This window comes from Seriola aureovittata, chromosome 12, assembly GCF_021018895.1.
Source record: "Seriola aureovittata isolate HTS-2021-v1 ecotype China chromosome 12, ASM2101889v1, whole genome shotgun sequence".
NCBI lineage: Eukaryota > Metazoa > Chordata > Actinopteri > Carangiformes > Carangidae > Seriola > Seriola aureovittata.
In genome coordinates, this window is record NC_079375.1 from 1,883,489 (window position 1) to 1,907,243 (window position 23,755).

General features: G+C 41.1%; 1 protein-coding gene across 2 annotated transcripts in view; it reads left to right on the forward strand.

The window, feature by feature from the left end:
- The first annotated feature begins 254 nt into the window (after positions 1-254).
- Positions 255-23,755, forward strand: part of LOC130178808 (junctophilin-1-like) — a 36,726-nt gene continuing 13,225 nt past the window's right edge. Inside the window, exons 1-5 of one of the 2 annotated variants that reach the window (XM_056391302.1) lie at positions 278-929; positions 13,343-14,102; positions 19,200-19,318; positions 20,678-20,959; positions 22,833-23,239. In XM_056391302.1, coding sequence (XP_056247277.1) covers positions 551-929; positions 13,343-14,102; positions 19,200-19,318; positions 20,678-20,959; positions 22,833-23,239 — 1,947 coding nt within the window. In that variant the 5' untranslated portion in view covers positions 278-550. Of the gene's footprint in view, positions 930-1,186; positions 2,141-13,342; positions 14,103-19,199; positions 19,319-20,677; positions 20,960-22,832; positions 23,240-23,755 lie in introns of those variants that run through there. The other variant, XM_056391303.1, reaches the window with a different exon arrangement.

The window sequence follows — 23,755 nt, forward strand, 5'->3', positions numbered from 1 at the left end:
TTGGGGGTCAAGACCTTTACTTAAATTACTGAACGCTAGTTGTCGCACAGCAAAACCTGCAGGGTGAGAATATATATATATATATATATATATACGTGTGTGTGTATATATATACATATATATATATATATATATATATATATATATATATATATATATATATATGTAATACTTAACTTGTAATACCCTGTAATACTGGGAAACGTTCGCGCGCTGGCTTTTATTTTGAAAGGGCACCGGAAGCGCTGTCTTGTTTCATGATGGTTAGCTTGTCAGTGTTCAGTGAGAGGAGTGGGAGACTCCTCAGGCACTCAGCAGTGGAGCGACTCTGGCAGCCGCGGCGGCCGACTCTCACCATCCAAAGTCCCGCTTTCAGTAACCGACACCGCGCTGCCGATGCGCCCAGTCGCCATCACACCCGGTTCCCTCGCACCTCCGCCGAGAGCTCGTACAGTCGCCCGGGAAAGCCTGTCCACATCAACTCGCTTCTGAAAACACACTGTGGACTTCATCATACGACACCAAGTAGTACTTTACCATCCGTTTCTGAATGACGGGCGGTCGGTTCGACTTTGACGATGGTGGCACCTACTGCGGAGGCTGGGAGGAGGGCAAAGCCCACGGCCACGGCGTTTGCACGGGACCCAAGGGCCAGGGCGAGTACTCGGGCTCCTGGTCCAATGGTTTTGAGGTGGTCGGCGTCTACACCTGGCCCAGCGGGAACGTGTACCAGGGCTACTGGGCGCAAGGGAAACGCCACGGACTCGGTGTAGAGAACAAGGGGAGGTGGATTTACCGGGGAGAGTGGACACACGGGTACAAGGGCCGGTACGGAGTCCGGCAGAGCCTGAACACACCTGCCAGGTACGAGGGCACCTGGAGTAACGGACTGCAGGATGGCTACGGCGTGGAGACGTACGGTGACGGAGGTGAGAGGGGGACACCATGGGGGACACCATGGGGGACATCATGGGGCTGAAGGGAGTACATGTTCTTTAATGTATCTATTTTTAGAAACTACAGTGTAGCAGAAGCATTGTGCACGTGCCCAGTGACCACACATCAACCCAGACGCGACACACACACACACACACACACACACACACACACACACACAAACAAACACGTGGATCAGGGTTTGTAATGTTGTAGTGACCTAGCTAATATTCGGTTTTTTGTGTCTTAGTCAAAACTACAGAACAAGAACTTGTTAGTCCTCCAGACTGAAGCTGTGTGGCTGCATGTCAACAGAGCCCCCTGGAAACACCTGTTGTGGAACCTAAGTTTGACTGAAATTAAATTTAGATCACATTCTGACCTGATCCAACACACAGCAACACAACTGACCTGATCCAAAACACAGCAACACAACGGACCTGATCCAAAACACAGCAACACAACTGACCTGATCCAACACACACCAACACAACGGACCTGATCCAAAACACAGCAACACAACTGACCTGATCCAACACACACCAACACAACGGACCTGATCCAACACACACCAACACAACGGACCTGATCCAACACACACCAACACAACTTAATACACGACTTAATACATCACAAACTGGAGCCAGTTATTAATTTGAGATCATCACTAGTGTACTAATCTTTTACAATGCACTGTGGGATGTTTTGAGTTCACTATATAGTGTGCGGTAGTTCTCTCTCTCTGTATTCACACAGCTCTACTAAATAGCAAACACACCATACAGAAGAACAAACAGTGAAGAGTGAATGATTCTGGACGTTAGCTTGATGAGACAGAATGCTAGTGAGACGATGGTCAGTTTACACTGGATCTGATGTCTGCACTGGTTTTCTGCCAGTGAGCAGAGTTGGTGTGATGTTCTGTGAATGACTCAGTGTTGTGCATCTTATCCACCATAGTTGTGTTATTGTTGTTCAGCAGGTTATCAGTAGTGGAGCTGCAGCAAATCAAATTCTATCAATTTACCAACATTATGAATCACTTTCCTCTGTATATTATATATTTGCAATACACATAAAATTATCTGAAGCCCATATAATCAAACTAAGAATAGACAACAGCCAATAACATTTATCCAAGAATCTGGAACCACAGAAACTGATTAACCGGGACTAACATATCAGAAGTGAACCAACACATTAAATTAAAGCTCCATATTTTCCTCTTCTTCTGTGTTTTATTTGAAGTGTTGAGTCATAAGAAGATATATTTGTGATTTTAAGAACCAAAAACCATCTCAATGTAGTTTTACATCTCCTCTCTCAGGCTTCTCTCTGGAGATTTATTAACAACATGTCAGCGAACCAATCAGAAGAGAGCCAATCTTCTGATTGGGCGCTTCTTGTCTGGGCTGAGAGCGGTGACTGCGGCTAAGGCTCAGTTTCTGAATACAGGCTGTGTGCATTTCTCTGTGGACTGAGGCTTTGATACTTTCATAGTATTAATATAGAAGCTAGACCTGATCTATAATCAAACAACACATGGACATCTACCTTTATAATAGATGGTGCTTTTAAAAATAGACATATAATGACTGAAGACAGTTTGTTTCATGTCATGGTTAAACTGGACGAACTGACACCAGCAGGTGGTCAGCAATGTTCTGTCAGGTTAGGTTCACCTGCTGAGAAGTCTTATTGAGTTAAAAGTAGAAACATGTGTTGGTTTGTTAATGATCCACACTACAGTGAACATTCAGCACTGCTTTGGTTCTCTTATGTTGCCTCACACACCCAAATATATGCATGTTTACTGTCAAAGATTTTCCCACACTGGTAGCACCATGGGTCAGTACCATCTCTGTTCCTCGGCCATGTTGCAGTGTAAAACATTGAGCAGGACTGGCTAATGCTCATATTGCATTTTGACACCTGTATTTATCAGGTGTTTCTTTTGCTATTACACTATTAGCTAAAGAATAAACAATCAGGGGAGTGCTGATTGATTTCCTACAACGGAGTATTAGGGTCACGTCGAGAAAAAAAAATCTGAAATTTTGAGAATAATATTATGAGAATAAAGTTGTATTTTGAGGTTGTGTGTTGTTTTAGAGGGGAAATAGAGGCTTTAAAATAAGGGAAGTTATACTTCAGCAGAGGTTTCACTAATAAGGAGATATTTCATCTTTTGGCTCATCATCATCATCATCATCATCATCATCATACTCTATTGCTAGACAGACAGACAGCTCAGGCTGACACTGACTGTCCTTTCTCCTGTTTGAGTGGTTGATGTAATATTCCTAAAAACTCTGTTTTTTTCTCTCTCAAAATTGTACATTCTTAAATCTCCTCATATTACAACTTTATTCTCGTGATATTATTCTCCAAACTACAACTTCATTTCCAAAATTTCAGATTTCTTTTTTTCCCCTCAATGTGGCCTTAATACTCTATTTAATACGCAATTTCCTTACCTGGTCTACGTAAATAAAATCCCTCAGTTTCAGCTCAGGTGAATCTTACATCAGAATCTTATTTAACTCTTTTCAGACGAAATCAGTTTTGTCCCAACACTTGTCTGAGCTGCTGCTGCAGTAACTCAGTGGAGACCAGAGGCTTCTCTCTGTGCTGCTGTCCAGCTAGCATCTACTGTGCATGTGAGGTGTTTGGGAACATCTGCAAATTGTAGAATCTGTATGTGAGGCATTAGGGGATGTCTGTAAATTACATCCTGTCATTTTATTTATAAGAAGTTTAATAACTAAAGAGGAAGCTCTTTCTTGAATCTGGAAATAGTATTTTTGACAAATCAATCTTTTAAATTAAAATATCTTCTTTTCTCCATCAGTGGATTCAGTTAGCTCGGTCGTCATGGAGATATCTTAGGTGTGGCTGGTAGATGTGGCTGAATATCAGAATTTACTGAAAGATTTTCTCCAAAAGTTGCAAGCGCTTGGTACAAACATAGACAAATGTGCATTTAAAAAGACAAACAACTGACTGAAAATGTACGGAAGCCTGTAGGGGACAATATTAAAATGATGATTACATTTTCATTTTCAAGTTGACATTTTCCACGTATGTATGTGTTATCGAAGTAAAATTTGAAATTAAAATGCAACACTCCTACTAATTTTCGTTTTCATACTTGTATGTAGGGATGAGAACTGATGAGATTTTATTGGATACCGATGCCATTATCGATTCTGCTTATGGATCCAAGTCTTTATCAATGTTGTATGATACAGAATCAGGAATAAACAAACTACTTATTGAAAGGAATATTTTCTATAGTGGAGTGAATATTAACATTAAGAAGAAATAGTAGAAAATATAAAATGTTGAAAATAATAACTGACTCTTCCAGATTCCCTTTTATACATATTCACATATAAAATACTATTTATACTTCAGTTTGGCTTATTACAGGATGGTTATTATTTACTGAGAGATGTGCCGCCCACTGTGTCCAACCAATCAACATTTGACATTCAATATTTAATCAATAGTCAATGAATTGACCATTGTCTTGTTTTAAAATGATGTGGGATTTACATTGTCTGGACAGAGGCTGTTGGAGACCCCTGATGTACCATGTGTACACGTGATGTAGTTATCTTTTCTGATCTGCCACAAATAAATGAATGTCTGGGAAACACTCCCAGTCCCAGTACCCCAACTTTATGGAAGTGCACTACCAAATTGCTGGAAGTGCCCTTTAAATTCGAAGCCATACTTTAAAAAAAAACTAACCAGACTGAGCTGTTGCGTTAAACTCTGTTACACTAGAATGTGAGCTAGAACTAGAACAAATATTTACTTCTTCTCATTCTGTATTTTAGAATAAATTCTTCTTTAGCTCTTAAAAAGAAGAAGCTGTGCTCTCAGATTAGACAGCACTAAAGAGTCTGTGGAGCTACTTTTACCCACTACTGGTTACATGAAACCATTTCTACCTCCCAGCCAGGGGCCTCTCTCTCTCTCCTTCTCTCTCTCTCTCTATCTTTAGCTCGGCCCTGCACCTTGATGTGGCAGTAATTAATCCACCTCACTTTGTCAAATTGTTTTTTAGCTTGTTCTTAGATTGGATTTTTTTTAAGACTGCACTGATCATTGGTTCAACTGGTCAATTAAAACAGCAGTGCTCGTTAGTGAGCCATGTCTGCACACATGACATTTTTTTGTTACTTGTAGACATTTTTAAAATTATAATAATAAGTAGAGAGCAGATCTGTTTAAGCAGAGACTGCACATTTGTAATTCAAATACTTTTCTGTCTTCACCTGAATAATAAATGTTATAATGATTATATGTTATATTATCATAATTAGTGTTTAATCATTTTCATTTAACTTAAGTAATTGTGTCTCATTTATTTTTATTAAATTGTTGTTGTATTTCATCAAATGCAAAACAATAAAAACAACATAGTATCAGCCCATCATCGGCCCATTGTTGGCCCTTCGACGGCCACTGAAAAATCCATATTGAATACTTAGTTACTTACTACTGAGCTTAGATTATGCATACAGTACAGTGATCTACATCAGGTTCAATGACCCTTTTCAATTTACTAGCAGGGTTTGCATACCTGTGTCAACTCATATATACAGCCATGGACATTTAATTGTATCTGATTTTAGTGAAGGTTTAATTTGTAGAATCTCATATAACTCACTTTCCACTCTGTTGGTTGTAATTTTCCTTTAAGGAACTACAGCCAGCAGCCTGTAGGTGGGGGTAGAAAAACTGAACCAAATTATCTGGACTAGAATAACTTACATGGTTAATTAATCATTTGTATATTAAATATTATCGTGTTTAAATGTGTGTTAAAGTTATCTTCAGTCAGTTCTCCATTGCCTTTTGTTTTGTCTCTGTTAAGCTGCTGTAGATGAACTTATTTGAACTTATTCTCGCTTGCAAGGAGCTGAGGCCTCCTGAACCTGCTGGAAGCATTTTATTATGAAACAGTCCTGTATCTATTACAAATCACAGGTGTAATAATAATAATAATAATAATAAAGTTTATTTATATAGCACTTTGTAATCTCACAACCAGAGATTTCAAAGTGATACACAAGGATAAAATAAAAAAAAACAAACAACATGCCAACAATATGAAAAATAAAACAATAAAAATAATTAATAATCCCATCCAAACCAAGCTCAGTGAATGTGGACATCCCATCTGTGTGGGCCACTTGAGTGGAAGATTCATGGCCAGTAAACCTGCCAGCAGACACTGTGTTACTTTATTTACTGAAGACTCCACAAAATGATTGAATCTGATCCAGAATGCTGAATTTACCTACGTAAAGTGAACATCACAGATGGGCTTTTATGCTTTTAATTTGAAAGAACCGTAAATCATTTAAGAAACTTGAGAAAACATAGGGTTCTTTTTCCAGAGGCCAGTCCAGTGTCTTCACTGTGGAGGAGGCTTATTCCACATAGCAAGATAGCTGCCTGGAGTTATGGTTGGCCCCCAACAGACTTCCCAGTGTCTCAAGTTACTTCCATCTTTTAAAATAGCACGTTCTCACATTCTCCAGCTGAAGCCTTCAGGGCAGGAGCCTGGACTCTCTTAACCAGGCCACAGATCATCACCTAATGATGCTCAGAGGTGGAGGTTTCAGAACCACGACTGTTTCATGCCCAGGCTGTCAAAATACCTTCAAGACTCAGACACACTCAGTACAAGTGTTTGGCTCCGGGTGCACTCTCCTGTTAGTCAGTGATTTAGTGATTGGAAATACGTAATATGTGGATGCCGTGTTTGAATAATTTCAAAGCAGTTGCTCAGGTATATGATCAACTAATTAGTCTTTAATTTATTGTTATAAAGTAAAATAATGATTCAAGGCCACTGATATCAATTTTGGATTTCTTGATGGATGATTACTTTTCAGGTATCACACGCCGAATAAAACTTTGTCTGCATTATGTGTGGTAGGGATGAATGATATGCAAAAAAAAAGGAGAATATGATTTGTAGGCCAGGGCGTCTCTGTAACAATAATAATAATAATTTGTATAATAATGATTATAAACTGTATTTGTATAGCACCTTTCATACAAGAAATGTAGCACAAAGTAGAGCCCAACTGATATTGGATAGTTGGGGCTGAAGCCAATATCGATATTAAGGAGTAAAAAAATTCCGATATTGATATTTTGGCCAATATATATTAACACTTGTAAAAAAGATATGTGATGTAAGCAGGATATTTTACAGTTTAACAATAAACTGCTTCTCAATAAAAGTATTCATATCGGCGCATATCGGAGAATATATGCGCCGATACTGATATATCTGTGATATCTATAATCGCCCGACCGATAAATCGGCTTTAACACAAAGTGCTCTACAACAAAGAAACTGCATGCACCAAGTTCATCACATGAAAAGACATAAAATGAACATTAACATGTTAAAATCATTGTTGTGAAATGAAAAACAAATGTAAAAAATGAGATGGAATAATAATAAAACAAAATAGTTATATAATCCAAATATGTTTTTTTGTTATTTTTTAAGTTGACCACACCACTTCATTTTTGGTCTGTTGTTGTGAAACATTTTACTTTATCAAAAGAAATTGCAGCTCCTGGTGTTTGTATATTGAACATGGCCATATTGCGATTTCGATAATATTTCGATTAGATTAGATAGGATATAGGATATACTCCTGCCAAGCACAGACCAGTCATCTTGTGTTCATGTCAGACACACATGATGTGTGATGTGAGGGCCACCAGGCTGTAGTCATTTATCTCAGCTGGTCGTCCTACTTTAGATACCGGAACAAGACATGATGTTGTCCACAGGACCAGGACCCTCCCTGTTTGTAGACTTAAGTTAAAGATCCTCTGGAGAGGCTCAGCCAGCTGGGCTGCACAGTCCTTTAACAGCCTCGGACACACACCATCCGTTCCTGCTGCTTTTCCAGGACGTAGCCTCTTGAGCTCCACCCTCACCTCCTCAGCTGTAAAGGACCGGAGACTTGACCCCAGTATAGAGGGAGTTGCAGCTGCAGTGTCAGGTTGTGGAGGAGATGCTGTAGGAGAAGCTGCAGCTGAAGCAGTGGGAGAGTCCTCCTTCTCCTGCTTTAATCTCCTCTTCAGCTCATGTTGCTCACACCTGAGCTTCTCCCTGTCTCCCTCCCTGAAGGCCTCCCTTTTTTTCAACAGACGTTGAAGGTACTGGAGATGTGATTCTTCCAGAACTGATGAGGGCAGTGTAATAACTAGTGTTCTAGTCCGACATCAAACTCAAAGAGAAGAAGAAGACACAGTAATCAATAACAATGCTTTTCTGGAATTTCATTGATATTGGTACCAACTACCACATTTCTGGTATCGTGACATCCTCAGGAAGGAGAAGACAATGAAAGATAGGTAAAACCAGTCAGGGTGAGGCAGAAAGTAAAGGATCTGTAATGAGAGGATGAGTGAGTAACAAAATAAAATGATTAAAAATATAGAAATAACTTCGGGGACACAGAGCAGAGCATTACATTGGCCAAAAAATCAAGTTTCGATCCAGAGCTTTATCTACTTTGTTCTAGATCAGTGGTTCCTTTTTTGGCTCGATAGCAGGACCAGCCCTATAATCGCGAATGGCGGTGACTGACTGACTGACTGAGTGACTGACTGACTGACTGACTGACTGACTGAGAGAGGGAGGGAGGGAGAGAGAGAAGTCATCGGTAACAAGGCTTCATACTAACTGCTATGACCAACTCTACGTATCAAACAGAGGGAGTCAGACATAAAGACCTGCCTGTAATAAAAGTCTGTGGCCCTTCGCTGCATGTCATCCTCTCCCTCTCCCTCCGCAATTTTCCTGTCTCTCTCTCACTATGACTGTAATAAAGGCAAGAGCCTGAAAAAACAACTTTAAGCAAAGAAAGATATTGTGCCTCTTCTACCTTTCTCTGTGAGTGATCATGTTACAGTCAATCCAGCTGAAACCACAGCTCAGTCTTTGTCTTTCATTTATGTGTTTGCTGATTTTGTCAGACGACGTCACAGTTATAAAATCAGGATTTTGGACATGTACTAGGTTTAGACCGATTCTTGTTTTGCAATACTTTCCAGTTTTATCAACTGGTAACAATACCAAGGAAACAGTGTTAAATGTTGACATAATATATAGAGAATGAGAGATATATTTTTCTTTTAACATATGTTTTAACAGACACAGAGCTTAGAAACTACATCCATATTAAAGTTGACAACTATACAGAACCATATATACTGTAAAATTCAATTTCCAGAGAATGCAAAGGTGTCTGTGTGCTCAGAACTGGTACTTTACCACTGGCAGATATGAAAATTTTCCTGAAGAGCAACGTTTGTGTCTTTTTTCTGATCTTGTGGTTGTTGAGGATGAACTTTACTGTCCTCTGTAAACCCACATAAGGAAACATCTGTTTGACAAGTTAATAAGGAGTGTTGCTAAGTAGGAGTGTTAGTGCAACTTAGTGTATGAGGTTCAGTTTAAGGTCGCAAAATTCCGGGAATTTTCAAAAATGGAAACTTTACATGGGAATTTATGGGAAATTATGGGAATAAACGGGAATAAACTGGGAATTTTCAAAATTGAAGGTTGCCTCTTCATAGGGAACATAAATATAGTTGAGGAAAGTATATGTAAGCATAATCTTGACTAAAACAAACAGATGCCATTCAAATACACTTGAACATCCATGCATTTCCTCAATCACATGCACAGAGCAAACTGCTTACTGCATGGCTAACGAGACCACACCCCCTACTAGCACCGTGCATGCCTCCATCACATGTACAGAAGATTCCTAGAAGACTGGACCACACTTTTGAGCCTGAAGCACAGAGACTATTGAAGGCACACATTTGTGCCTGTGGAATAACCATATATAATATTTGTATGTATATATATAATATATTCCCAGTTAGTTCCCTTAAATTCCCATTAATTCCCAATAATTCCCATTATTCCCATGGAGTTCCAATATGGAATATTTCAAAAATTCCCAAGCTTAACTTCCCATGGAAATTTTCCGCCCCTTTGCAACCCTAGTTCAGTCTAAATCGTTTTCTCGTTATCTCAGGATAATGAGCTCTATTGTCTTGAGTTTAAAAAATATGTGCGAATGTGGCCATTCTCCGCTCTGTACCATATCGCCCAGCCCTAGTTCACAGTTTGGGGATATTTCCTGTTTTATCAGGAAAAACTCAGCTGTAAGACATTAACAACTGCATTCAGTTTGGGTGTTCCCATCGCAGGGCTGTGGCTGCACACTGCTTCAATGGTACGGCTTACTGGGACACTCACATGGAGTGAAGCCATCACCAATGGTTTTACATACAGTCAAAGTTCTGCTGCGAGAAAAGTCTGTTGGAGGCTTTTAATATTTGAATGTGATGCATGTGTTGATGTACTTGTCTCATCTCTGCCCAGGTTTTCTAAACGAAGCCTTGGTACCAGTGGAGATGGTGGGGTGCAGATCGGTGAGACAGCCAGACCCGGGAACAGCTGATTGGCACGCTGATTAGTGATTAGCTCCTGCATGGCTGGGAGATATGGTTTAAGGTGAAGTGATTGAATGTTAAGGGGAATGAACCGTCTTGAATTTAAAGTGATTGGATAATAGCAGGAAGGAAGAACGTTAATCAATAGAAACAGCAGTGATTCAAAGATTAGAGGCAAACTCACTCACTCTCACCGAGCTGACGCCGAGCTGCAGTTAAATAGAATGTGATCGTGTTGACGGTCACCTGACCTTTTCCTCACTGTCAATAAACCGCCGCAGCCATGATTTTATCAAGATGGAATAGGTAGTATTAGGACAGTGACATTTAAGACTCAACACAAGGCTGTTTCATAAAGCTGGTTGTCACATACGTGTGACATACGTGTGACATGTGTGTGTGTGTGTGTGTGTGTGTGTGTGTGTGTGTGTGTGTGTGTGTCTTTCTTTCATAGGCTACTTTTGGGAACAAATTTCAGGCAAATTTGACTTAATTGGGGAAAGCTGTGTACAGGAAATGAATGGAAGTGTATTAGGTTTGGGTGATTTAAAAATGTTAAAGTTATTTAAAGATTTATATTATTGTATTACAGTATTTTATGTTTCCGATATAAATGATGCTGCCACTAAACAGCAGTTGAAAGTTTAATTTGTCAAATAATGAGGTTCAGTGTCCAGCAGGCTCAGCAGTGAAATGAGGGTTGGACTCTGCAGCAGAGCAGACTGTGCTAATCTGAATAACATTCGACAAAAATGACAAAAGATTTAAAAAATATTGCATATGTTGGGAAATATCACGATATTAAATATAATTGAATATTGGCCCATGCCCAAAATCTAAGTAATATCCCCAGAGCTATGACAACGTGTGTTTGTGTGTGAAATCTTAATATCTGTGCACTTCGATTGTATTACAGTCATACTGGAGTTTTGAAGATGATATTAATATCACCAATTTAATATCTCCACATTTTGAAATTGTATGACGAGGCTCGAGATGATCATTCACTTTGTCTCTAAATGAAACTGCAACAAGAATCCAGAGCAAAATATATAAAATATCTGTAAATAATGCAGTATTTTAATAATAATAATAATTGCAGTATCATGGTCCTGTCCATAATCTAAAACCCATTGTTTGTATTTTGTTTCACATTTTCTGTGGAAAGTTCGTATTAAAAAATGTGTATTAAATGCTTGGCTGAATTGATGATTACAGTCCCAGCAGAACATAAAGCTGTGAATTACCTGGTGATGAAGAGGAAAAGATGCATCACTGTTTGAGCGTGTCGTCTGTTAGTGTCCCACACTGTCCCACTGTAAAGTACATGAGTTTATACTAAAGCTGGATTTGGACTCACAGACAGTAGCTGGGTTTACTGGGTTTGCAGGCAGTAGTTTAAATTGACATGGTGACAGACCGATGGTTTGAAAACACCATTAAACAGTCAGTGTTATATTGTGACTGAACGGCGATGATGGCCGCCTGTGTTGTTGTGAATGAACAACTGAAACTCTGTACAGACCTGATGTCTGTCTCTGAGCTGCTCAGATCAGTGTGAGCTGCTTCTTCCTCTGTCACACTGTTTGCATACTTGACTTTGGTCATCTATAACTCATCCCTGATGATCAAATACAAAATATCTCCATACGCCAAGCGTTTAGAAATGAAAAGTGAAGCCACAAGAACTCTTGCAAAAAAAAGGAGCCATTGCTGCTGTGTGTTTCTTCCCACTAATCGTGGTGGACCTGTTGTTGCTGCCGTTCCACATGTTGCTATGGTTTACTGTACGTGCTGCCTTCTTCTATTGGAGGTGATGTCAGACTAGAATGCTTGTTGGGTTATTACTAGGGGTGGGTGATCTGGCCAAAATATGATCATGTTGGATGAAATTGCAGTCCACAATCTGAATCACGATCCTGTTCCCGCTGTGATTTTAAGTTCTGACTGGAAGTTATGATTCGTATCTTTCCGCCACTTGCTTCTTTGCTTCTTTCGGGTGATTGTCTGCTAGTTGCTACTCTTCTCCCACAAATGCTGTCTTCTGTTTACAAACTGTGTCACAACCAATCTCGCTTTTTGCTGAGTTCATACGGAGTATTCATTTGGACAGCTCTGTCATTTATTCATGAGGTGCTATATGGAGGTGTTTTAATTCGAGTTCAGTCTCTGTCCCAGCTCGTCCCGCCTTGGGTCCCACAGACGGACTGTAACTCGATGGTGGTTCTTGTTCTGCTCCGGTGGAGAACTGCTACATGTGCATTTTTGGACTTGTAATTGTAATTTTGATGTTAAAGTATGCCGGTGTAAGGAGCTTGAATTTGGTTTGAGAATAGGTGTAGAAAACCTATAAATAGCCATTTCACTGTTGACTTACTGTCCACTTTTGTCTGTTGTCTTTTGACGTCCCCCTACTCTATGTCTTTGATTTGGACAGTGCTACAGCATTTTGTTCACAAGATTTTATTGCCAGCAGTAGATGAGCAGTGACAGACTTGACTGTAAAATGACAATTGTTGTTTGTGGGGCTCTAGGACAAACAGAGTCAATGTGAATTAGAAGGAGGGTTATGTTTATGGTCGACTCTTATGATTCTTTTCATGAAATGTATGCAAATGTATTGAAAATGAAAAACTAGAATCTCTTATTATGAAAAGTATTGAGACCCTTAATTCCTGTCAGATCTTCTCAACAATCATGTATTCTTGAATTCATGTATTCTTCAGTTCAGTAACATCTGTATTGACTATAATCAGTTGTTATTATTCTGTTATTGCGTCACTCTTTTTTATCTTCATACCATTCTGTCTCTGCGATTTATTATTTCTGTTTTTTACGGTTCACTCACCGTCTGTCTTTTCTCTCCCTCCCTCTGTTCTCGTAGGTACGTACCAGGGTCAGTGGACCGGTGGGATGCGTCATGGCTACGGTGTACGTCAGAGTGTCCCGTACGGTATGGCCTCTGTCATCCGCTCACCTCTACGAACCTCGCTGGCTTCCCTCCGCAGTGAGCAGAGTAATGGTACAGTGCTGCGTGACAGCCTTTCTGACAGCCCTGCCGGCACACGTGGCGGTTTCGTGCTCAACTTCCACTCAGACGGAGAGGGTTCAGAGAAGAAGAAGGGTCTCTTTCGCCGCGGCTCCCTCTTCGGCAGCCTTCAGCGACTGCGCAAATCCGACTCGCGCTCGTCAATTTCCAGTAAGCGCAGCTCAGCGCACAGCGACACCACCATGAGCCGCATCAGTTCAAGCGACGCCAACTCCACCATTAGCTTTGGAGACGGAGACCCGGGCGATGACTACCTGACTCAGGAAGACAATGTGGATGCCACCACCACCGAGTCCTACATGGGCGAATGGAAGAACGACAAGCGCAGCGGCTTCGGTGTCTCTGAGCGCTCCAACGGCATGAAGTACGAAGGTGAATGGTTGAACAATAAGCGCCATGGCTATGGCTGCACCATCTTTCCTGATGGCACCAAGGAAGAAGGGAAGTACAAGAACAACACGTTGGCCCGGGGAATCAAGAAGCACCTCATCCCGCTGAAGAACACCAAGACCAAACAGAAGGTGGATCGGGCCATCGAAGGAGCAGTAAGAGCAGCAGCCATCGCCAAAACCAAAGTGGAGATTGCCATCTCCAGGTAAAATGTCCTGTGTAAAATAATCTCAGAAAACTGCAACTAAATCACAGTTTACCTGCTGTAGAGTGCTGACAGAAAATGAGGGTCGAGAGTAAACATTCATCACTGTTTACACATTGGCCGTCCTTCCATATTTGTGTTCACTGTTTATCCGTGCAGTGAGTGCTTATTATGGGGTTCGCTTGGCAGAAATGGAATATGATATTCATTATCATGTTTTCATTAGTGTAGAATCACCTGAGACCTTCATATCTACATAGGGTCGTCTTCCACAGCCCAGAATGGACCAACCAAACACTGACAACCTCACTGCTAGATGGCGCTAAATCCTACACATGGATGCTTTAAGTTTGACCTCTACATAAAGTGGATTAGATAATCTGGATGAACCTGTTTCAGACAGATCGTTTTACTGCACATATTTCCTCTCTTGTTGGACTTGTTGTTGTGATGTCACCATGTTTCCAGATCTCTGCAGTTGACTTGTTGAGTGCAGTTTGATTACAACTGCTGAAATAACAATCAAAACTATGATGATAGGACACAAGCTGTTGTAAACCAGAATTGACCTTTAAGTGATCTTAGCAGTTACATAAGTTCATTGGGGTCGATACCCCTTGATGGACGAACATGAAGAAAGGCTCTAGCTGATGTTGTCTTGTTTTATTTTGGCCCAGTTTTTGGATAATAGTTTATATTCTGATCCTCTGTGGAGCCATTCCTCATGAACTGCAGCTGATCTCTGAGAGATACTTTATGAGTAGTTTCATCATGAGTAAGTGATGAATGAAAGGATGTTTTCTGTATTTTCATCTTTACTAATTAATGATTTCATTCAGTGAGCAGCTCAGAGGCTGCTACCGAGTGTTACTCAGTGCATGTTTGATGTCTGGAAATCAATCAATACACCTCGGATGTCAATAAGACAGCTTTGACCATTTCAATTCTTTTTCTGTCAGCTCTCTACATGACAGACCCTATAGTGATGATCGGATCTTCAAGTGCTTAAAATGTATATAAATATCAACTGGATTATGTGAACTGTAGATATTTTATTTCATCTTTTGGAGAAAGATTGTAGCGGAGCGTCCGTCCACTGCGCTCCAGCAGCACGACACCAATGCCATAACCTTACGTCTCATTATGGCGCCACATTGAGTGGCAGCTTGTTGTAGGAGGTCCCGGTGTGGGGTCTGATTTTTCATCACGTAGTCACTTTATGACTTTATTATTTTCTTATTTGTGTGTTTTTTTTTGTAAGAGTTCTTGTGGCTTCACTTTTAATTTCTAAACGCTTGGTGATGGAGAGCCTGAGGGCGTTGTTTAGTCGCGGAACCAGCTGATTGCCTTGAGTGAACCAGAGCTACTGTCCAGAACAAGGCCTGAAATCCCAGAGGTCCTGTGGAGGAGATGTTGGGCTTGCAGACCTGGAGCTAAGTGACAAGCGATTGTTCCAGCGATCATCATGGGGGTTTTAGGTCTTTGGTTGATCTCTGTGCACTGATCAAGAACCGGCAGGAATATCTTGAGTGTAGCGTCGTGTGTTTCACAGACACATGGCTGCACTCACATTTCCTGGACTACAATGCGACTGTATCTGGCTTCAGGACTGTTTATAAAGCAGTAAATAGGGAGGAGGTATTGCACTGTTTGTGATTGAAAAGTGGCGCAATCCCAGACATGTGAGTGTGAAGGAACTTTTCTTAGGACATTGATCTGCTAGCTGTGGAAATGCGTCCATTAAGATGAAGATGAGATCGGCCCTGATGTCGTCCGAATCCACATATGTACATAAATCATTCCACCCACCCGAACAAATAACCATTATTTGTCAGTGGGATATTACGTTTGATGATATGGTAACATATGACACTGAAGTCGGCTAATTATAAATAAACAAATATCTATTTAAAGCAAAAGTCCTCCTTTTTTGGTAAAATGAAAACGGCAGGAATTATCCGTTATTCATTGTATTTATTTTTTGCTCAGCTGCTGTGACATACAGATTTCCCAATTTGAGACAATAAAGCATCCTGTCATCCATCCACCCATCCATCCATCCATCCATCCATCCACCCACTCACCCACCCATCCACCCAGTCATCTATACATCCATCCAGAGACATGAAGCATTCATTTCAATGGAGGGTGAATGACGAATGCTCCATTGCAGAACTAAACAAACGAGGCTTTGCATTTTGCTCATGATAACTGTCTGATGTTAAGTCATAAAGGCAGGGATGCCCTGAGACAGAGAGGACTTGGCTTTCCTCCATCTTGTTTTGGCAGTTTGGCCTAATTCCATCAAGGAAGGAGCTTTGCTGCATCGTTCAGAAGGTGGTGACTAAGTCAACTAAAACTGTGCGCCATAAACATTGTTTATTATGTGTTACCAAACAGCCCAGTTCACACTATGCATGATCTCTGGACACAAAGGAGTTATAACACAGAGGCATGAGTGAATATCCCTGTATGAGGCCTGATACAGACAGACATGAGTACATGCTCAGACAGTCCAGAGCTGGTGGCAGAATGTGAGAAATGGGAGATGCAGTCTTTGAAGGTTGCAGCGCCGCCATAGCTGATGAACGCTGGTCAGAACTCAGGAACGTGTGGAGGGGTTTCAGCTTGCATCACTTTTCCCGTCATCTGGGCAAACTGTGAGGGAGGGAGAGAGAGAGAGAGAGAGAGAGAGTGGGAACAAAGTGAGAAAACAGGGAGGTCAAGAAGAGTAGGTGAGTGGGCTGGAGAGAGAGAGAGAAGCAAGTAGGCACATTCTTGGCCAGATTGTGTGTGTGTGTGTGTGTGTGGGTTTGTGTGAGAGTGCGTGTGTGCACAAGTGCAAGCATGTCTTACCTGTGTGTGTGTGTATGCTTGTACTTGTGTCTTAGTGAGGACAAGTTTGTATAGACCTTACAGAGTGAAGACATTTGGCCTGTTGAAGGGTCAGGATGAAGGTTAGGGTTGGGGTTAAGCCTTCAGTTGTGATGCTTAAGGTTAGGGTGAGGGGCTTGGGAATACATTATGCCAGCGTGTGTCCTCACAAAGATAGAAGTACAAGTATGTGTGTGCATGCGTGTGCGTCAGAAGTAGTGCTTGTCTAAATAAGGCCAGGGAGAAGGACGCTTATCAACAGCTGACAGGAATACTGTCTCACACTGCCCATGTAGCCCAGCTACACACACACACACACACACACACACACACACACACACAGTCAATCAGTCAGTCAGTCAGTCAGTCAACACTGAACTCTGTTGATGACACGGCTGACCTTTGAAATGTTGCTTCCTTAGTGTTTCTGTTTTTATTAATTAGTTTAGTGGTCAATACTAGTTTAATCAATAGTAGAAATTGGTCTCTGTAGCTTTAAGTCGTGGCTGAAAGACTTAGTTGAGCTTTGGTTTATCATGGAACTATTAAACAGCAGAAGAGTGGGGACATTAATCATTGTGACACCATGAGATGATGTACTGTACTGACTGAAGGTGAAAGTAAAGGAGGAAGTAGCAGTACAAAAAACTGTCAGTGTCTGGATCATTTCAGTTAGAAACAAGCATCAACCTCTGAGGCTGAAAAATGAAGCCAAGCCAAGTACCATAAACTGCAGTTCCTCTAATGGCCACTAGAGTCTGGCTCCAACAGTGAGTCAATCCCCATAGACTCCCACTTTACAGCAGAAATAAACATGTTTACAGCCTGGTACAAAAACAGTTTTGCTCTCTAGAGCTCATTTCCTCCTTCATGACAACTGTTTATATAACTCACCTGTTTACATTTTATTAAAGTTTAAAGTTATGGAGAATTGAGGGCGTGGCCTCTTTAACAGGAGGTTGCCTCACAGTTAGCTAGTTGCTAGCTCTCTGCTCAGCGTCACCTCAGCTAGTTGGACTCACTAAACGTGAGCTCTTTGTGGTGTTGGTTCTTCTGGAGGATTCTTCATGTAAATATCAGACAGATAATTTGACTATTAGTATTATTATAAGTAGTATTGGTTTTACAATATATAGAATTATTTTATTCATATGTTAGCACTAATTAGCAAGTATCAGTGTCTGTGTTCACCATACCTGGCTTGTTAGCTTAGCCTGTTAACTACCGAATTAGCCAGCAAATGAATTAGCCTTGGGTTAGCCGTTGAACAAGACATCCATTAGTGCTAATGATGATAACATTGGCACACCTCACCTACAAAATATATTATTCACTTCCCTGTCCAGTTTGTGTCGGTTCAGCAGAGCAGCCGCCCCACTCTGCACTCCTGTATTGGCCTACAAGTCTAATGTTTTACTTATAATGCCCACGTTTTAATACCGATCATCATCTGTGATTTGAAAGCATCAGATCTCCACACAGTCAGAGAAATCTAAATGTGCTTCCTGGTCCTGGTGCACCGTGGAGAGTCTCTCCAGCTGTGTCAGCTGAACACTGGGCAGTGGAGGATGTTGTACAGGGTCATACTGTCAGTCTATGACGGCTATGAAGTGTCCCTGAATTTGGACACAGCTATAGTCTTGGGTCAGATCTTAAACGTGGCAGAACCAGCTGGTTCAGTCAGTTCAGGTCCTATAGATGCAGGTCCTGGCTGCACCTGTGTCTCTGGGCTCCTATTTGACTGTTTCTGTGAGTGGATAAAATTACACAAAATCTGTATGCTCCACAAATTAATTACCCACCTTCTGTTTTAATGTTAGAGTGTGATTTTTTTGTTTTGGTGTAAATGTGAAATATAATATCGACTATTACAATATGGTGTTTCTCCTTTGTACAGGTTCATTTTGAAGAGACCCGGCTGAATTCATGTCTTACATATCTTCTCTTCCTTTTTAAAAATAGTTTGAAGTTATTTTATGCTGAAGTGTAAAAAACCTGTAGTTGCCCGAGAGAACAGCAGGAACAGGTGGTGGTGGTGTCGGGTTATGATGGGATGTTACTACTCAGCTGATTGTCAGTCAGCTAACACTGAGAAAAGTCAATACTGCAACACTGTAGTGTGATCAGTCATCTCATTAACTATATGCAGCAAAATGCACTCAACTAGTTACTTACTCGATGGACGCTGAAGTCGCTGTGTCTCATATGTGTGTGTCTGTGCAGGACGTCCCATGCTCGGGCCAAAGCAGAGGCTGCAGACCAGGCTGCACAGTCGGCCAGTCAGGACTCAGACATCGCCAGAGCAGTGGCCAGAGAGCTTTCCCCGAGCTTCCATCAGCCAGGTACTGCAACAACAGCAACAGCAACAGCAACAACAACACACAGCAGAGTGGAAGCCTGTAAACGAGAAAAGAGTAAATTGAATCGATCATACTGCTAAACATAGAAAGACTAAATCTACTTTTGTATCAGTGGCCACACGTCTGTTAAACTCTTCTTCACTGGACTCTATAAATGTTTCAGGCTCTGGTCTGTGGGGAGATTTCCTGCTCTGTCTGTTCTCTTGTCTGTGCTTCCCTGTGTTGCGTGATTCACCACTGTTGCTGTTGTTGTCCACTGATGACACCTGACTGTAAACCAGGTTACATTCAGGGTTACATTTAAATGACCTGACAGCCAGTGCTGTATTCAGCTTGGGCGATTTCAGAAAATAGAATATCTTTAAACAGTCCAGCCCAAATATTGCGATATATGATACGATCTATTATTATTTAAACAGGAAGCCTCATTGAGATGGGGATCTCTTTTTTCAAGAGAGACCTGTGAACAAAAATAGACATATACAGTTCATACATTGACAGAGACACACAAAGAGGCAATTAAACTGGACTCACAGATAGTTCACAGACATCGATAAACATTTTCACATTAAAAAAAAGCATGTGGAAGTGTGATTGCAGATACAATCTTTTAAAATGATTCAGTGAAACAAGAGAGTGTAACTTCATATGTTTTGGAGCTCATCTATATGCAGCACATTGTTTGAAACCAGTTTCTCTGAGTTCAGTGTGAACAAGAAGTACATACTTATATTATTTTATATGTACATGGTAATATGTTTTAGGTATAAATGATGCTGCCACTAAACAGCAGTTCAAAGTTTTATTTGTCACATGCCAAGAGTCAATGTTCAGTAAGCAAAGTAGTGAGATGAGGGTGGGACTCTGCAGCAGAGGTGTACATGCAAAACTGAAAAAAGAAAAATAATTTATATGTATATATTTTCAGAATCACATATAGCCAGAAGTATCGTGATATCGAATATAATTGAAAATTGACCCAAGCTTAATGCTGCGTAGGTATTCTCATAAAATCAGTCTCGTAGATGGTTAACCATACATTTGGGAATTTTAATTAATATTGATAGAATAATTAATCATCATTAAAATGATCAAAAAAGGAAAATCTGCAAAAAAATTATCAATGTGTCTGTGAGAGAGAGAGAGAGAGAGCGAGGCAGTGGGCACACCTGCAGATTCACTAAGGCACAAAGCAGTGTGTTTGTGTTTGTGTTGTGTTTGTGCCTGAATGAAAACCTGCTTCCACTGAGCAGAAAGACCCTGTTGCTATAAATCCGAACTAGCTTTAAATGCTGGGTTCTGTTTCACTCACTTCAGTCATTGTTCTTTCTTTTCCTCCAGGCCCTGACTACGTACGGCAGAAGTACAATGAGCCGGTGGAGGTGAAGGAGGCTCCCGTGGAGGAGAAGAAGGAGAAGTCTCCATCAGGGAGCCCTCACTTCTACCGGAAAGGAACCACACCCACCCAGTCTCCATCTCAGAGCCCAGTTCCCAGCCCCACCCCTTCACCCATTGCTGTTAAGAAGTCCCTCTTCAGCAGCAAAGCTACAACCGCCGCCGCCTCTTCCGCAAAGCCTGCTGGGAAAGAGAACAGAACCCCAACAGCTGAGTCTTTGACAGCAGGTAAGCTGCTTGGGTTATTAACCATGATGTCTTTCTCATCAAACACCCTTCATCAGTAATCAACAGCTGTTGGTGGTTTTCTAATAACAGCAGACAGTTTATGTGGAAGAGATTTGACGTGTGTGTGGAGGATGTGTAGCTTCTCCTGCACAGTGTAGTGGAGTAAATGTTTGGTAGCAGCAACATGGTGAGCAGCAGCAGTTTATTTTACCTACACGTGTTGAGTCAATTCAGAGCCAGGGGCTGTATCACAACGTCCTAACCTACAGGTCCTATCTCAACTGTTTGGTAACCATGGTAACTATGGTTATGAAAAAGGCCATTACAGATGAATGAACAAAATGCTCCATTTGATGCAGTGGAGACTGTGTCTGCTATCTTAACCCACTCTGTCTCTCTTTTATGTCCTGAGTTAGTGTTGTTGTAAATTTACCATAAAGAACATGTTTGAATTTTTCTCCAGATGTTTCCCACACTTCTAACTCATCTGTCCTGAAGTTACGTGACTGTCGTTGTTTTAGTTACAACTTTTGTTTATGCCAGAAAGATCATAATGCAGTTATTTTGGCAGATATTGCAATTTCAGTTGGAATGGTCATTTTTACATTTTATTTTCACTGAAAAAAATATAAAATGATGATGTGATTTTTGTTGAGTCTTGTATTAAACATCATGTCTCTTTGCTTCTGGAGAATATGATTTGTAGGCTGGGCGTCTCTGTAGCACTACTAACCTTGAACAACAATGTGACACATTTTACCTTCATCACAGAAACTGCAGCTCCTGTGATATTGAACTTGATCGTATTGAGATTTCGATTATATTTCGATTAACAATGCAGCTCTACTTTCAAAGAGAAATCTAATGTGATTTCAGTGATACGAGATGAGAGAACTAGCATCGGTTGCTAGGTAACAGACATAAAAGTTGATAACTGATGTTGGATTGAGTGTTTGGGCTTTCCACAGGTCTTCATAATGTCTGGGGGCGTGGTCAACACAAAGACATACAGGCCACGGAAAAATGAGTGGATAAACTCCTGGTGCCTTTGATAATAATGTGCAGCCAGTTAATCATAATGTACATTTCTACCACTTTAATGAATTCAACAATATAATCATACTATTGTCAACACTTTGTTGTTCTGGATTACTCATCTAAAGCTGTGGTTGTCAAACTTTCTCACATCAAGGACCTAAACTGAGACAAATCAGACTACAGACCCTCATCTGATCGGATTTCTGCTTTTAGATGTTTTGTTATGTTTAAGCCCATGAACAAAACAGTCACACACTGTCACTGTGTTACTTATGGATGGGATTATAATGACCCCACTTTGAGAACCACTGATCTGAAGCATTTGATTCATTTGTTGCATATGGTATGTTTCACAATAAAAGCCCTGTTTAGAAATAGATGGTTTCTGCCCCCTGGGGTCCAGTTATCAGCAATTTAGCTTTTAATTTGTAACAGTTACAGGAAGTGTTGAGTTTGTATCAACACGTAATGGAGTAACTTTAACAGAGCAAACAGGAGCGGATTAAAATGAGGCTTTGGGAATTAGAAATTAAGCCCTGTTAAGACTGCAGTTGAGCCTGGTCACAGTTTGAGGAAATACAGTCTTAAGTGAAACATCTGGCTGTAATTTATTTTTTCCTCTTGCTCTGTTTGATTATAAAATAAATACAAAGTGTTTAAATGGAGCGCAGTGGTTAATTGTTTGCGATGGGTCAGAAGTACCATAGCGTTGGGGTTATTCAGCAATTTTATCCAAAGCACCAATCACGTTGCTCCGCTGTCTGAGCCACAGCCGCTCCAGCCAATAGATTGTAACTGTTTCTCTTCTCTCTCTCTCCTTTCTTCTGTTCGGCAGGCATAACAAAGGCAGCATCAAAACTTTCTCTCAGACAGGAAGTGAGGCAGCAGGAGGCTCAGTCAGGAATCAGCAGTTACCCCAGCAACGGGCAGATTCACTCCCAGTACCACGGTTACTACGTCAAAGCAGACGTCAAGAGTCCCCTGCCCGACGAGCCGATGGGTGTAGAAGACGACTTCCACCCATCGAGCCTTGCACGGCTGCCGCCACCTGCCAAACCGATTCAGACGCCAGCGCTGAAATCCCTGCCGACCCCCAGTCCTTCACCGGCCCCTCCAAAAGAGAGCACCAAAGCACCAGAGCCCCTCAAGCCTAAAAGACAGGAGTCAAGCAAACCAAAGAGCCTCGCAGAAACCAAGAAAGCTAGTCTGGAAATAGCTTCTGATGTAGTAGAGGAGGAGTCGGTGAGTGAGACCAAGTTACCGTATACATTTCATTTTCACTCTCACTCAAGGATTTGAGTTTAATGATTTGGAATCTGCCAACCCCAGCAGGGAACCCACAATCCTGCTAATGTTAATGTCAGTCTGTCCGTTAGAGGGTCGAGAGCTCCTCTCTAGCTGAAGTTGCACTGGTCCGAAATCACCTGGTGTCATTTCTGATCAGCATCAGAACGTCTGAACGTACTCTGGAGCCCAACGGCACAGGTTTGTCCAGTTAAGCCACACAGGAAGTAGATGGGCTAACCTTTCAGTGTTGGTGCCCTGTTGTGCAGTATCTGTATCTGGACTGGAAACCACAACTTTGGCAGTACTCTCATGGTTTTGAGGAAAGGTTCAAATCAGAGAGCTGTTAATTTGTTGTGAGTCGGGCAGAATGATTTGAGGAAAATATGGAATTGTCAATTGACAATTAGCAATATGGTTTTTTGATTTAAAGGTCCCCTGGACCCACTTTCCAACCTTGCAGGATTTGATTTC